The following is a 15634-nucleotide window of genomic DNA, read 5'->3' as shown; positions in this document are numbered from 1 at the left end:
TGCCACTCTGTCCTGGTGGAAAGACGGGACTGTGTACAAGCACTCCTTGTCACCTCTGCCTCTTCCCCGTCTGGCCCACACTCTAGTCTCCTGCTGCCAGGGCCTCCCTTTCCTACTCACACCTGCAAGGTGCCCTCCCTCCTGGAGAAGCCCAGTACTTTGCATACAATGTCATGGGGCCCTAAGTTCCGCCCTCCCCCCACCCCCACCCCCACCTTGCCTGTCTTCACTCTGTTACTCTCCCTCTTCTCTCACTCTATTCCATCCACACTGGCTCACGCTGGCTCACTCGCTGCTTCGGAAACTTCCCAATCTCACGTTCCATCTCTGGGCCTTCCCTCTGGGTATTCCCTCAATGTAGCCTGCACTCTCTCCTCCCTCTCCCCCTCTCCCCCTCCCCCCCCCCTCTGCTTCTAGCCTCTGCTCCAAGGTCTCCTTCCTTCTAAAGGAAGTCTGACTGTCCTGTTTAACTGTCAGCCTGTGCCACCCTCGTCATACAGCCTACTGATTGATTTGTTTCTTCTCTGGCTCTCCTTGCTAAAACATAAGCTCTGTGAGAGCAGGGATTTTTGTTCATTGTTATATGATCAACATCAATAGGTGCTTACTGTTGACTGAATAAATAATCACATGGGGATAAATACATACATATATATATATATATATATATATATTCAATTTATAAGACCAAACAAGCAGTGGAAGTAACTTCACAGTAACACCAGGTACATGAGCTTTGAGAGTGTAGACAGAAATGCTGGAAAGCTAAGGAGAACATCAAATATCCTAGCATCTTTTAAAATGAGGAATGCTCCCAAACCCTAAACTGCAATTACAATCTAGCTCACGATGGTCTCAAAGATGAGCTAAGAAATATAAAGATTAACAATTGTGGGAACATATGTCCATCCTTAAGTGGATTCAACTTTTCCCAAGTCAAAGATTCGGAATCCTGGAGTTAAAAGCAAGTCACTATAACATCTCTACTTTCTAGCCAGTCACTTATGCAACAGAGGCATGGACTGGCCTCCCTTGATTTTTCCTAGTTGGCCTTTCATGGGAGGCTGAGAAAAAAAAATATCAAGAATCTGCAACATTCGGCAATCTTCAGAAACAAAGTATCATAAGGATTGCTTTTCCTATAAAGACAATGTCACAGAAAATGTTTCCTTCCCAGTAAACAAAAATGGTGACCAATAGTTATTTTGTTTAAGTGATCTTTTTGAAGGTATTCCAGTCTAAGAAAAAGGTGGAGGACCATATTTAAACCATGGGCTTTTAATGCCTTCCCTACTAATTTTTTTTTTATATCTATATCCTGGAGTAACTAGCAATTGCCAGCAAAGCTAGAATAGAAAAATCAAATACTCTGCCTATTTACACATGGTTTTCCAAAAGCCATTCCTAATTAAAAATTAGACCATTTCAATCTTCCTACTGGAGAGACCGATTAACTAGAACTGCTGAGGAAGTGAGTGAGTTTAGTATATAATTACACGTATCCTATACAAATTACTTCTCAATGACCTCTGTTCACAGAAATAAACCAAAGAGCGATGACTGGCTCATTATAAAACCTACAGGCAGATTTCACTGGGGACGGGTATTGAGAGGAAAGTCCAGAAAGATCCTAAGCTTCGCCTGAATTTAATTTCAGCAGGATGCAATGGCTCCTTTTCTGAACTCCCCATGTGTTTCCTGTGAGTCCTTCCCACAGCATGTGCTGCTCTCGTCACTGACTCACTCTGTGACCCTGGACAAGTCACTTCCCTCTCCCACCTCCATGTGGCCATCGGTGAAATGGGAGGCTGGAGCTGCGTGATTTCAGAAGTCCCTGCCAGATGAGATGTTGCATCATTTTCCCATGATAATCACAAGGGCACACCTTCCCTCACTGACCCTCTCAGGGCAAGAAGGGCACTTCATTTACCATTGGAGTCTGCATGCTGTCCAAACCGCTCGACTGGACTTCCCTTAGCAAATGCTCAACAAGTTCAAGGACACAGAAGAGAGTATAGTTGTCCAAAATGGCCCTTTTTTTAAGCTCTTCCCAACCACAAACACGATTTTAACCCAAATGGCTCTCTTCAAGTCCACATTCACGTGCCTCTGGCGGGATTCGAAAGTGGCCAGAGAAACACGCATATCTCTAGTCACCTGGAAGGAATCACTTGGAAGAAGCGCGCCACCTAAAACTTTCAAGGCGCATGCATTGTAAACCATACGACCCAACCTCACGCACGCAGCCACAGACCCTGAGAAACGTTTCATTTCCTGGAGCTAATGCATCCTAATGATCTGAGAGTCTGTCCCGAGTCTGTGGGGAGAGAGAAGGGCGGGTGCCAAGACCTGCAAGGAAGAGTGAACAGAACATAGCGTTCACCTGTGCAGACGTGGACAGCCACAAACTCCCAATCCCAGAGAGCTACCCCGCAGGGATAGGAAATCCACGCCTATAAGGCGTTCTGCCCAAGCTGTTAGGACTCCGAAGCCAGGATGCCTAGGTTCAAACACAAGCTCTCCTAACTCATGGCTGTATAGCTGTGGAAAAGCAAACCTTCCTTCTGTGCCTCAGTTTCCCCATCTGGAAAATGAAAATAACAGGAGCACTTCATTCATGGGGTTGTTGTAAGATACTTGAATGAGTTTGTACAGCTGGCGTGCTTATCCTAGCGGCTGGCTCATAGTAGGTGCTCAGCAAAGGAGAGCGACCAGCATTGCTGCTATTATTCGATGGACTTCTGGGAATCCCGGGGGTGACAGATGCCAGTCCTGCGCACAGTTCCCTCCCCCGGGTGATAACTGAAAGATGAACCTTCACATATTTATGTGGACTTAGACTCCTTATCAGCCTTAACTACTCCTGACCACAGAAACTATTCATTAAACATTTAAATTCCTTTCTGAGAGATATTCTAGATTTCAAAATCGACTCGGTCACCCACACTCTGCGAGGACAATGGGACTATTAAGCGCCCAGACCCGGAGGACCCGGAACACAAAGACACTTTTGTGGCAGTCTGGGCCCCACATACCACTGCTCGGTGTCACAGGGCTGCCTCCGCACGGGGAGACTAACCAACTCTGTCACGGGGTCATGTCGGACTTCGGGGATGGGAGCGCTCTTAGAGCCCTGGCGGGGCCTCCCTGGAGCCCGGAGGGCCTCAGTCCTTCCCGGTAGGACCGCAGCAACCCCCAGCCTGCTTCCTTAGCTCAGCGTCACTGCTCCAGACATTCCCGGCCCCTGAGCTGGCTCTGTTCTGGGCTGACGATGTAACGGAAAGTTAGAACACATTTTAGCGCTCCTGAGCAATATTCTGAGACTGGGAAGTGGTAAGAAATGTAAACAGAACCGTGAGAATTTGTTTTCCAGAATCTCTTTTCCAAAAAGAGTCATTTTAGTAAACAGAAAAACTAAAAACAACAAAGTGCAGTTAAAAACCAGGTGTGGGAAAACAGTAAGCCCTAAAAGTTCCAGCCCGTTCCCAGGTGGGATGTCTGGAAGTCCGGTTTCCGAAGCATCTCTCCGTGCACGGGTGGGAGAGACGCAGGCGAGCGGCCAGGCCTACGTCTCGTGTTCCTTTGTCAGGTGATCTGGCAGCAGAGGAAGCCAGCTGGAGAGCAGAGGAGACTGTCTGCTATGGACCCACCGCGATGGCTGCTGGCAAGGAGGAACAGTAGCCCAAACGGGGTGAAGCCACGAACAAGCCCATAGTGGACGAATCACTCCCAGCACGACAGTGACGTCAACCATAATAAAATCTTTTGACAAGACGGGAAATGTGCACCTGTGGGAACCTGGAGAGATTTGACCGATTTTTGTTTTCCCAGCCCTTTATCGGCGAGTTCATTACCATCCACTCTGCGCTCTGGAGAAAGGCCCTCGGCCGTGCAAAACCAAGACGCTGCTCTCCGGGGCATGGGACGGACGGACAGAATGACCACCGTGCTCACACGCGACAATACTCTCTCTGCGCACAGGATGGCAGTGAGCCAGACGGCACAGCGGGATGAGAACGAGGTGTATTCTGCAGGAATGTGGCTGTGGCCAAGCCAGCAGGGACACAACACCCGTGTTCACACACACACACACACACACACACACACACACGCGCGCGTGCGCACACACACGCACAGCTCTGGCCGCGTGCTGCGCTGGGCTGCTCGCCCCCGGAGCTGACCCCGACCGTACCTTCACAGCTGTAGCTGTACACGGCCACGGCCGACCGCTCCACCAGGTTCTCGTCGTGGTGCCAGCTCACCGCCATCTTCCCCATGCCGAAATAAGGCTCCTCTTTCAGGTACGGCATCTTCTGGGGGTCCATGAAGTTGAGCAGGGTGACGTTGTACGCGCTCCTCCTCCTGATGTCCGCCTCGTCCGGCCCGTCGAACGCGCCCATGCCCACCCCGGGGAAGTTGGGGCCGATGCACAGGGGCACCTCGTCGACGTTCGCCCTCTCCTTGGCGACCAGCTCCTCCCAGGCCTGCACGGTCTCGGCCTGCAGGTAGCGGTTGAGCTTGAGGAGGGTGTGGCAGGCGGCTGCGATCTCCGCCTCGGTGTATTCCGGGTGGGAGCCCTTCACCGGCCAGGGGACGGCGAAGAGCCTGGTGCTCAGGTACTTGTAGGTGCAGCCCGGGTTGCCGACGAGGACGCGGGAGACCGGCGTGAGCAGGTCTTTGCCCTGGATCCTGACCAGGTCCCGGAACAGGCAGCCGTGCTTGTGCAGGGTGGCGAAGGCTTCCTGGACGTCCTTGTGCAGCTTCTCTGGGGCGCAGCCCGCCTCCCGGAGAATGAGCTTCGGGTATTTCAGCTGCCACTACAACAGAGCCAGAGCGAAACGTGGGTTTACAGACAACGCTGATGTTAGTATTTCTGAAAGTATGTTTCTTTGCAAGCATTAGGGGGGGAAATTAAAACAAAGGAAAAAACAACTGTTAAGTGGTTTTTCCAAACAGGATTCATATCACTCGAGCCTAAAACAGAAGGCTGAATACAACAAAGGTCACCAACTCTTCCAGTTCAGATTTTCAAGCCCAAATTCAATTAGCAATCTTTAATATATACACAAAATAATACAATCTGGGTTTTGATCTCTCGGGTTCCCTCTATGACCGCTTTGGAGCTGTGACCATTGAAATACCTATGAAATCCTCTGGCCGGAAAAGCAAAGGGGCAGTGGATACCACACCTGGGGCTCAGAGGAGAAGGCGGGGCTCGGGAAATCCAAGAAGGACCTGTCAGCACACAGGTAGTTTTGAAAGGCCTGGAAATTAACGAGATCTCCTAGGGAACTGGCAAGTGCGGAAGGGAGCCCAAAGCCGCTTTCTGAGACACGGAGCGAGGCTCAGCAACGGCGACCAGGTAGAGAACCAGGAGAGCGCATTAATGCAGAGGCCGAGAGAGAGCACCTCGGCAAGGACGGAAGAATCGGTTACGTCCACTGTCCCCGAGGGACCACGTGACATGAGAACCGAAACGGTCCATGAGAGTTGGCAGCATGGAAATCGCTGGCGACAATGACAAGAGCAATTTCTGTAGAGCGGTGGGCAAGAGAGGCAGAGGAGAGCAGGCTGGGGACGGAACAAAAGGGGAGGAGAGCGGAGACGGTACACGGGCGTGTCACCGTGATTCTGCCGGGAAGGTGAACAGGAAAAGGCAGCTGTCGACGAAAAGGATGCTAAATCCGAGAGGGTCCGTCACAACGACGAGCGCGGAGCCCACTGAGTCTGTCAGCACGCTCACGGGCGGAGTCCTCGAGTGCCTGGAACAGTCGTCCCACAGGAGACACACCCGTGGGATGTGCACGGCCATCCACTAGAGGGGAAAGGGGGGTGGGGAGAGCAGAACTGTTTTATTACTAATCTAAAGGAGGACCGAAGTCAAGCTTTACTAAAATATGTGTGCAGCTACTATGTGACTCCAGCCTGTGTACGATGTGCTGAAGTCACTGTCTCACCTCGAGACAGACTGCTGTGTATGTACATGTCTCCCCAACGGCACCTGCAGCAATGCCACGCTGAAACGGATGAGGCTGGAGCTATGCAGCCTTGTAGCTGATTTCCTAAGGGAAATCAGGGAACCCTAAAAATCAAGGCTGCTTTCACCCCTAGAGAACCAACAGGTAAACATTTAGAAGGATACCAATGTCCGTGCTCAAAACTTGGTGTGGATAGGAGCATATGACCACAAACACTTGGGAAGGAGAAAAGATACTTCCTCCATGGGAGGCAGCTGGAAGGGAAAAGAAGACATACAGTCTTAGGACTGTAAATTTGATTAATAGCAGAAACTAAGCTTCAGGGGTTTCTGGGAGGGAGGGAGAGAGGGGCGCTTCCATTTTTCTCAGTGAGAACCTAAAATGAATCACTAGCTAGGAAGACGTGCCGGTCCTCAGGGCTGTTTGCCAAGTAGTTCTGGATGCCTCCCCCATCGCCCGGCTTTTGGGGCCCCATGCAGGATTCTACTTCCGGGCCCCTCCTGCTGGATGAAACACAGGACGACTTCTGTTCAATGAGAAATGATGGCTGTCACTTCCAGCCCGGAGCACTTCAGAGCCGCGCCAGACCCTCCGGAGCACGTTCTTTCCCTTTGGCACGGGAGCCAGCTGGTGGCTGCCTGAACTCCTCAGCTACTACTTTAATGGGAAGTGACTCTGCCAGCCCACAAACGATGTGCAAAGTGAAGAAGGAATCCTGTCGGGCGAAGTCACTGCGATTGCAGGGCTGTTTGTTACTGCGGCGGGACGGGGCCTGCTCTGGCTGATGCAGAATGCAGGAGATGGATGGTGGGAAGAAAGTCCGAGGAGGTGGGCAGAAGAAAACTCAATGGGACTCCAGTCTGAAGGCGGAGGGGGGGTGGATTTACTGGGAAAGCGCAGTGGGCGTGTTTTGCTTCTCAGAATGTCTCTCTGAGGTGTGTGCTCATAAATTTAAAGCAACACAGAGCCAAGGTCTGCGGCATACCACTATGGACTGTCACAGACACTGTCAGGGACCCGTTCGGAATTGCATGTTTACCCCAATTGGAAAACAGAAACAGAAATGTCACGCCCTCATGTACAGCTCAGGAAGGGAGCAATGCAATCTAGTAAGCAAGAGACAGAAAGAACATTCTGGAGCCATGGGCAGTAACTTATTTTATCACTAAACTGGTCATCCCTGGAGCCAGTCCCCACAGTCCTAGCATATGTGAAGCATGTCTCACTAGCAAGATAATTAAAAAGGAAACTTCTCTATGCTTTAACAATTCCAGTGTTATTTTAATAGTCCTTAATGTAAAGTATTAAAGAAAATTAAGATAATTCCCAAGAACTTTGTTTTAGAACGTACCCCCTCAGGGCTGAGAGAGGAAGAAGACTGGCAAGGACACACACACACACACACACACACACACACACACACTGCTCTGCTGGTATTGTGCAACATATACTGGGGCTGAAGACTATAGAAAGTGGATATAACATGGGGGAAATATAACTCTAGGGCGCTGGAAAATGCAGGTAACCATGAGTGTCACTGCAACTATCTCGACGTTATCAACAGCACTCTAACTTTAAAGCAATAATAATGACCTGGGAAAGGATTCAAAGAAACCATTTTTTTCACTGACGTCTCATGTCCCTTTCTTCACTGACCATATCAGCCTCTCTTCCGGCACTTCCCCATCCAGGCCAGCTGTCCCTCAGCGCTCGACCTGGCCGGCCCTGCTCATCCTCCAGGTCACCTTCGCACAGAAACCTCCCCTGCGTTTCCACCTTCAGGCGGGCACCATTCGTCGCACGCTTTACTAATCTTGCAAAGCACTGACCAATCTGTAACTGTAGACAGGACAGAGCAAAGGCAGGTCTACAGGTGTGAGTATGCAGGACGCAGAGTTTATTCGTGTATTATTACTTTGTAATTACTGTATTGCTCACCTGTAGGAACAGCTGTAAGCCTACTTTTGCCCACCCCGTATTCATTCGCACTATTATGTATTTAGCGATCCCTCCGACGGGACCGCACTCCCCTGCAGGAAGGGGTGGTAGCTGTTTCTTTCTCCGTTAAGCCCCCCGGGACTTGGCTAAAATGCAAGTGCTCAGGACTTCTGTATCAGACTAAAAGAATCGAAGCTTTAAGACTGACAGAAAGCAGAGCCGTGTGCATCTGAGCCGGGGGGAGGGAGATAAACGGACTGGAGCAAGGCGTGAGGGGCCTGTCTGGGGAGCCAGAAACACTCACAAGCTACCCAGAATGGCGGAACTGCACAATCTCAACAGGGGAATTTTATGGTATGTAAATCACACACACACACAGTTTATCAATAAACAGTTGTACGAAGGAAGACTGAAAATTTTGCATATACAACATTTTAAACTTTTGCATAAAAGGAATTATAAAATTAAAAGGCAAACACCAATTGGAAAAAAACATTTGCAATCTATATGGTAGAAATGGCCTTCAAATTCTTAATAAAGAACAATTCCAAATTTAAATAGATATATAAACTTATAAAATTATATATATATATATTCACACAAATTAATATAGAAGGCTCTTCAATGTACGGGGGAAAAAACTAACTGTACCTAAGTCAGAAAAATGATAAAGTAACATAATTGTATTCAATTATATTTAATTTATCTTTGCCTATTAAATTTTCAAGAAATAAAATTTTATCATAGTAATGCACATTGTTGGTGAGTACAAAATTAAATATTCTGATAGCCTGCACTTAGAAATGCAAATTATTATAACCCAGCTTCAGGCCAATTAGACAAAAATCTATCAAAACTTCACATGCTCCTATCTCTTCACTTAGTTATTCTACTTCTAAGAATTTATCATTATGAAATAGAGAAATTTATCACAACTACAAGGATATTCATCATACTATGTTTTATAATAATTAAAAACTGAACATCAAAATGCCTAATAGGAGATTTGAAGGGAAAATGGTACATCAGTCATGTGATGAAGTCCTAAGTGATAAAATTTACAAGGATTTTTATGGTTTTATGAAAAATGTAAGAAAGTAAACTGACTATATTACAAGAAATTAGCAAGATATTCAGGCAACAGGATTCTAGTTTCACACAAAAGAAAACAATGTAGATATTTAAATATTCAGAGAAAATAAAGATTTGGAGAAAAAGATGACCAAATATTTATGGTACTTATCTCTGGGTAGTGAACTTGGGCATCATTTCAATTTCCTTCTTTAGATAGCTGTATATTTTCAAAAAAATGTAAAATACTTTTTTAAAAAATCAGGGAAAAGATGTTGCATTCAAAAAATTCTTAATTTCATGGCATTTCTTGTTTGTCAGGAGATTGTTTTTGATGAACCTAAATTTTCAAAATAATTTCTGACGCTACTGCAAGCTGACTTGTCACATTGTTCAATGCTCGGAGAGGTTTCATCTAATTACAATAAATACAAATAATAATTGGCTAATATTGGCACCATCTCAAAAAAATGCAAGGGGGGAAAAAAACAACCTAAATGCCCTCTCTTAATATTAAGTTACAAAGTAATTAGATTAGTCTAGATACATAAACAAGCCATGTAGAGTTTGTGAACATTTTCTTTAAAGAGAACAGCAAGTAACTCTGGAAAAGAATTGAACGTTAAATTATTGAATATTAATTAATTCTGTCAAGCACTAAGTTCCCTTTCCACTTCGGGCAGGTATGTGCAGAACACCAGATAGTGCACAATAATGTGGAACAGCTGTTGGCAGATTTCCAAATATGTTAAAAATTTTCTTCATTTACTCCCATTACAGTTTTTCTAGGGAGTATACAGTCATGCAATTATGTTAATAGTTGTCTGGTCACATAATCTATTGCTTGAGAGCTACAGATCCTTTGACATGAATGACAACTCTACAGTTTAATAAGCATTTGGAAAGGTATGTTAGATACAAGTTGCCAACAGGCCAGGCATTTATCAATGCTTGAAAGATGTGGGATTCTAGGTTCTCTGGAGCTTAGGCTTTATTGTCTACCTATTTTAAGCCATTATATAAAAATTCTGGCCTGACCTGTGGTGGTGCAGTGGATAAAGTGCTGACCTGGAACGCTGAGGTCGCCAGTTTGAAACCCTGGATTTGCCTGGTCAAGGCACATGTGGAAGTTGATGCCTCCTGCTCCTCCTCACTCTCTCTCTCTCTCTCTCTCTCTCTCTCGCTCAATCTCTCTCACTCAATCTCTCTCTCTCCCTCTCTCTCTCTCTCCCCCCTCTCTAAAATGAATAAATAAAATCTTTTAAAAAATTCTAGCCCATCCTCACATAGCAAAGGATGTTTCAGAAAAAAATTCATCACCCAGAGAAGTCAGACATGACATTAGATAAATAAGAAAACAGTCTATTGGAGACTCGCCTAAATGAAGCCCAGGGGAACTTAACCTTTGGTGCAATGAAATAAAATTTATAAAATTTATCTTCAAGTGACTTGAGAAATGCCCTTTACGTAAAAGTGTTAGGATACCCAGATTTTGTGGGAGCATATTTCTAATCTGGCTTTTATCAGATTTTTCTGGTAACACTTTATATTTTGCACTCACTATACCAGTCAAATTTGCTACATGATGTTCACCGCAGAATGCTTACGACTTGGCAGCCATCCCGACAAATGGGCTATGCGATTATTTGGCCCTAGAGTCTTGGGATGACATGTGGTTTGCTACAAAGTGATACAAAGATGTATGCTTGTCCATTCATTCATTCAATAGTTCTTTTCACAAATTATTTAAAACTTCATGAGTATTCGCTCTATGCTTGATGCTGTCTATAGTGTCATAAATACAATGAAAAAGAAGTTAGGTTCTGACTTACAGCACCTCACATTTTAAGAGAGACAGAAATATAAACCAATAGTTAGAGAAAGGCTTACCGCAGTAGAAGCACGAATGTACAGCTTTAGGGGCAGGGGATATCATAGGGAAGGGGGCCTGAAAAACCTGCCTCTACTGAATACATATTTATTGAGCATATACTGTGTGCCAAGTGCTAGGTCCTGGGAAGACAGAGAGAGCAAACCTCCTACCTGCTTTCTGGGAGCTCATGTTTATATATTCAGGATATAAATGTGCAGCCTATCTAGCTCACTACATATATACTGTAGTATATAATATTTTATTTATTTAGTATTCACTGGTTTATTTAGTACAATGCACAGCATTTGAGATTGTACTAAGGGCCGCAGAGAAACAGAAAGCCAAGTAAGTCAGGTAGGGGTGCCAGGGAGAAGGCCCCTGCTTTACACAGAAGGGCCAGAAGGCCTCTCTCCTGACCAGGTGCCATCTGCACAAAGCAGGAACGGAAGAAACAAGGAGACAGGCCATGCAGATACCTGGGGGCAGAGGAGAGAGTTCCAGGCTGAGGGAACAGTAAGTGCCAAGGCCCAGGGGCAGGAGTGAGCTTGGTTTATTCCAGGAAGAGCAAGAATGCCAGAGTGGGGGGGGGGGGCAGGAAACGCAGTGACACCAGCCGGCAGAGGCAGGCGTGCAGGGTTTTGCAAGGCTTTGCAGGTGAACGCAGGGTCCTGGGCTTTTTCTCTGAACAAGACAGGAGCTACCTAAGGGTTAGCAAGAAAGGGTTGTGCGCTGATTTATGTTTTAAAAAGAGCGCTGCAGGCGCTGTATTACAACAGGCTGAAGATGGGGGCGGGAGGGGGCGAGAAGTTAGGAGACTATCGCAACCGCCATGCACGCGAGGAAAGGAATGGGAGCTTGGGCGGCTGTGTAAGCGCAGAGGAAGGGAGAAGGAGCCAAGTGCAGCTTTAAGGAATAAGAAAGAGGGTCGCCTTGGCAGGTTGGCTAAGTGGTAGAAAGTCAGACCAGTGTGTAGAAATCCCAGGTTGATTCCCAGCCAGGGCACACAGGAGAAGCGCCCATCTGCCTCTCCACCCTGCCCCCTCTCCTTTCTCTCTGTCTCTCTCTCTTCCCCTCCCGCAGCCAAGGCTCCATTGGAGCAAAGTTGGCCCGAGCACTGAAGATGGCTCCATGGCCTCTGCCTCAGGCTCTAGAATGACTCCAGCCGCAATGGAGCAACGCCCCAGATGGACAGAGCATCGCCCCCTGGTGGGCATGCTGGGTGGATCCCAGTCAGGTGCATGTGGGAGTCTCTCTGCCTCCACACGTCCCACTTCAGAAAAAGATATATATATATAAAAAAAAAGAGGGGCAAGTAGGGAAGCTAGAGCCACCATCAAAGGACTGATCAGGTGGTCATGAGAAGGAGGAGGAGAGACAGTGTCTGGGAACTAGCAGTGACCTGGGAACAGAGGTTCGGCTCTTGGTGGGGAAACCCCTTCCTTCCTCGCTTCCTCCCACAGTACTGAGAACAGGCGATACAAGCGCAGACACAAGATGATGTGGCCCCCCACACACCCCCAGAGCTCCCAGCATAGCTGGTGAGAACGGGTGAACCGGGACTGTCTCCACTTGCCCCAAATGTCGCCTCCTTCTTTGGGAACAGCACCCCAGAGGACGGTTCTCCTTTGGGAAAAACACCATTTCTGACTCCTGGTTCATGCGGTCTGAGCGAGACTGACCACATTTCAACCCTGCTTCAAGAGCGGGTCCACAGACAAGGCCCAGCAAGCAAGGGCCGCTCGCTCCCCCAGCACAAGGGCTGGGTAAGAGGCAAGCGCGTGACTCTCAACTGGCCGCGATGAATGCTGGAAGAACCTAACAGAACCAGGAAAGAGAAAATCACAACTTCCTTCTACGGCCCCATGTCCTGAAGACCACACGCCCGCAGGAGGCCCCGGCGGGCCCTCCTCTGCTCTTGGTGGGGGCCTGCCCCGCATGAAGCCACAGAGAGGAAACCAGCCCACGAGACAGACAGGCGGCGACCAGGCAGAGAAGCTGGATTCGGCCAGATACTCCTTGACATCAAAGGTAAGTAAACCAATAAACTCCCTTTTCTCCACAATGAGTGTCCTTGGGTCTTTGTCACTTGTCATTGGAAGAGTGCTATTTCAGGGAGCCACACACACAGAAGCCCACAACGGCAGTACAGTGGGTGGGTATGGTGGAGGTGTTTACCAGGTGCAGGTGGCACAGAGGAAAGGGAGGCCATCTCTGCGTGCAGGGAAGCTGAGGCGACCAGACCGCCTGGAAGAGGCGATGTTTGAGTGAAGTCTTGAAGAATTAGACCTGGGGCAACAGGAGAGTCCATGCAGAAGAAACAGCGAGCAGAGGCAAGGAGGCAGGGAAACCCCAGGCCACCAGGCTGAAGTGCTCTGGGGACAGCAGCAGGCAGCCTGTGAACGAGGCTGGCACCTTGGGGGGGGGGGCGGACAGGGACTCACGAGACGGCCAAATCAGACCGTCTGGTTTCTCGTGTAACCTCTCAGACTGCAGTTGCTTCACAGGTAAACTGAGGGAGCTCAGAACAAACCACTGGACATTGACAAAGGCACTACAAGGCCTTACCTGCTGGCAGAATTCATCATCTTTGGGGGTCAGATACGGAAGCCACGTGTCTTCCAGCTCTTCAAGGAGTCTCCGTTTCTGTTTAAAAATAATAATAGAGGTGACTGACTATACAGTGACCCAAAATGTAAGACAACCCCTTATTTTCCCAGTGAGAGAGAGAATACAAATAAAAAAAAATTAGCCAACTTGAATGTCTAAACTTTTAGATAGAAATTAGTCAAACTATACCAATTATAAAATGTAGTGATTTAATTACATACATTGAAATTACACATTGTATAAATCATTAATTTAGAAATAATGATTTTTATTCACGCTCACATTTTGTGAAATTTAATAAGTGAAACCACATTGTACTGACATAATTTCTACTGTAGGTAGGCTATGCATTTATCATAGCGTTCCACCTGTTACTGTGTGCTTTTGGTTATTTTAGGTTTTCTAGTTTAGTTGATACGGGTCGGCAGGTTGTACTGTGGGCCACGGAATGCTCAAATATGTTTCCATATCAATTAATGAAACTGCTCCTTCACTTGACACCATTTCAGCTCATGAAAAATTTCGTAGGTGTGCTCTTCTTTTGGATAGCAGAAGAACCATGCTGTTCAAAGTAAGAAAGGACCCCATGTTATAAAGTACTTTCTAAGTAATCAAATACACATGAGGTGCCACCTTCCTTCCAAGGGATTATTTCTCAAAGACGATCTGGCCTTATATCCAAGCATAAATGGTGTGTGTATGTGTGTGTGTACATGATATATAAGTGGTTGACGTGTTTACACAGACACACACACACACACACACACACACACACAGAAATGATCTATATGGCATAGAAAGTTTCTGAATCGAAAAGACCAGAAATGGCAGAAGCAACTGATTTTCAAGTGAGCCTTATAATAAAATGCATACTCAGGCTATGGTCAGCCAGTAAGGCACCTTCATACGAATGAGAAGATGGTGTGCCTTGCTCTGGGTCGATGCAGCTCCGCTCCGTAGCACATCGCCTGGGGCACGCAATGTCATTCCACAGTGCACAGCCTGCTCTGGAGGTCGCCCTGAGTATCCCCCTCCCCTGCCCCCGCCAGTAGAGCAGCCTTCCCTCACAAAACCATTGCGGGGGAGCCCAGAGCAACCTGTGAGCAGAATTCACATTCTTTCCGGATCTTTTGTGTAATTATCTACATTGAATAAAGAAAAAAAAGGGCATAGAGATATAGCCACCAGTTGTCCTAAGAGAGACAAAACAGTACATTTTACCCTTGTACAATATTCTAGTCTGTTTATTGAATGAGAGCATTCTGTTTTGACTGTAGGTGTCTTCTCCTCTGTACTAAGACTGGCTCACTGGTTAAACTATGAAGGGTTTTCCTTTATAAAGGACCTACACTACTAACACCAACCAATCCTTGACCCAAACCATTGGTGAAGTGGCTCTTCTGTTCTCAACAATAGCCACTATCTGGGACACAGAAAGAACGAATGGTATTTCCCTGATGACACTTGCATATTTCTGTATGCCATCACAAATTTAATCAAAATCTATACCTCAGTTTTCACCTTAAGCTCGGGAAAGCCTACATTTTCCTATGCACCTTTACCAGTCCTTTTTATAGATAGAATATTTAAATGCCCCCTGGAGATTTGTTTAACCCATTGTTAAAAGCCTTGCATAACTCAAAGGTGATCCCAAACCTAGAAGTACCTCCGCCTTCCAAACACCACTCTTCAGGAGAAACCAGGAAGCTGCTCCGTGTAGAGAGAGGGACACAAAGAGAGGTTCCCATCAGGAATGACAGAATCCACCTTAATCCAATTCAAGAGCCATGGGCTGCCCCATCCACCAACAAGCACCAGTGCAGGAGGAAATTCTGTTTAATACTTCAGCTAAAGTGTTAACAAACACAGCCAGCTGAGAGCCAGTGCACCAGTCGGGTGTAAAACGTTAGAACTTGGGAGGCTACATTGAAAGGATAAAATCCCACAAGAATGTTCCCGCTCCAGAGCAAGCAGAATACGACGGCTTTCTGCCACTGGGGATTTTAAAGTCAATATTGTGAGCATCATGAGCCCAAATGACAGCAGAGAAGGGGGCAGGAAATCACTCCACTTAGGAGCACACAGATGTAATCTGCTCTCCGCTTCCACATCCACAACGTACAATTTTCCAAACAACTAACAAGGCCAACTAGAAATAAGAACATTT

At 47.0% G+C, this 15634-nt stretch overlaps 1 protein-coding gene across 1 annotated transcript in view; it reads right to left on the bottom strand.

Moving 5' to 3' along the window:
• FTO (FTO alpha-ketoglutarate dependent dioxygenase) overlaps positions 1-15634 on the bottom strand; it is a 332528-nt gene that overhangs the window by 228217 nt on the left and 88677 nt on the right. Inside the window, exons 3-4 of the mRNA XM_066243933.1 lie at positions 13426-13503; positions 4193-4817 (exon numbers count right to left, since the gene is read on the bottom strand). Of these exons, the coding sequence (XP_066100030.1) occupies positions 4193-4817; positions 13426-13503 (703 nt within the window). The remainder of the gene's footprint in view (positions 1-4192; positions 4818-13425; positions 13504-15634) is intronic.

Source organism: Saccopteryx bilineata, chromosome 9, assembly GCF_036850765.1.
Source record: "Saccopteryx bilineata isolate mSacBil1 chromosome 9, mSacBil1_pri_phased_curated, whole genome shotgun sequence".
NCBI classification, from domain to species: Eukaryota; Metazoa; Chordata; class Mammalia; order Chiroptera; family Emballonuridae; genus Saccopteryx; species Saccopteryx bilineata.
The sequence above is the reverse complement of the archived record's forward strand: the minus strand, read 5'-3'. Positions and strand labels throughout refer to the sequence as shown.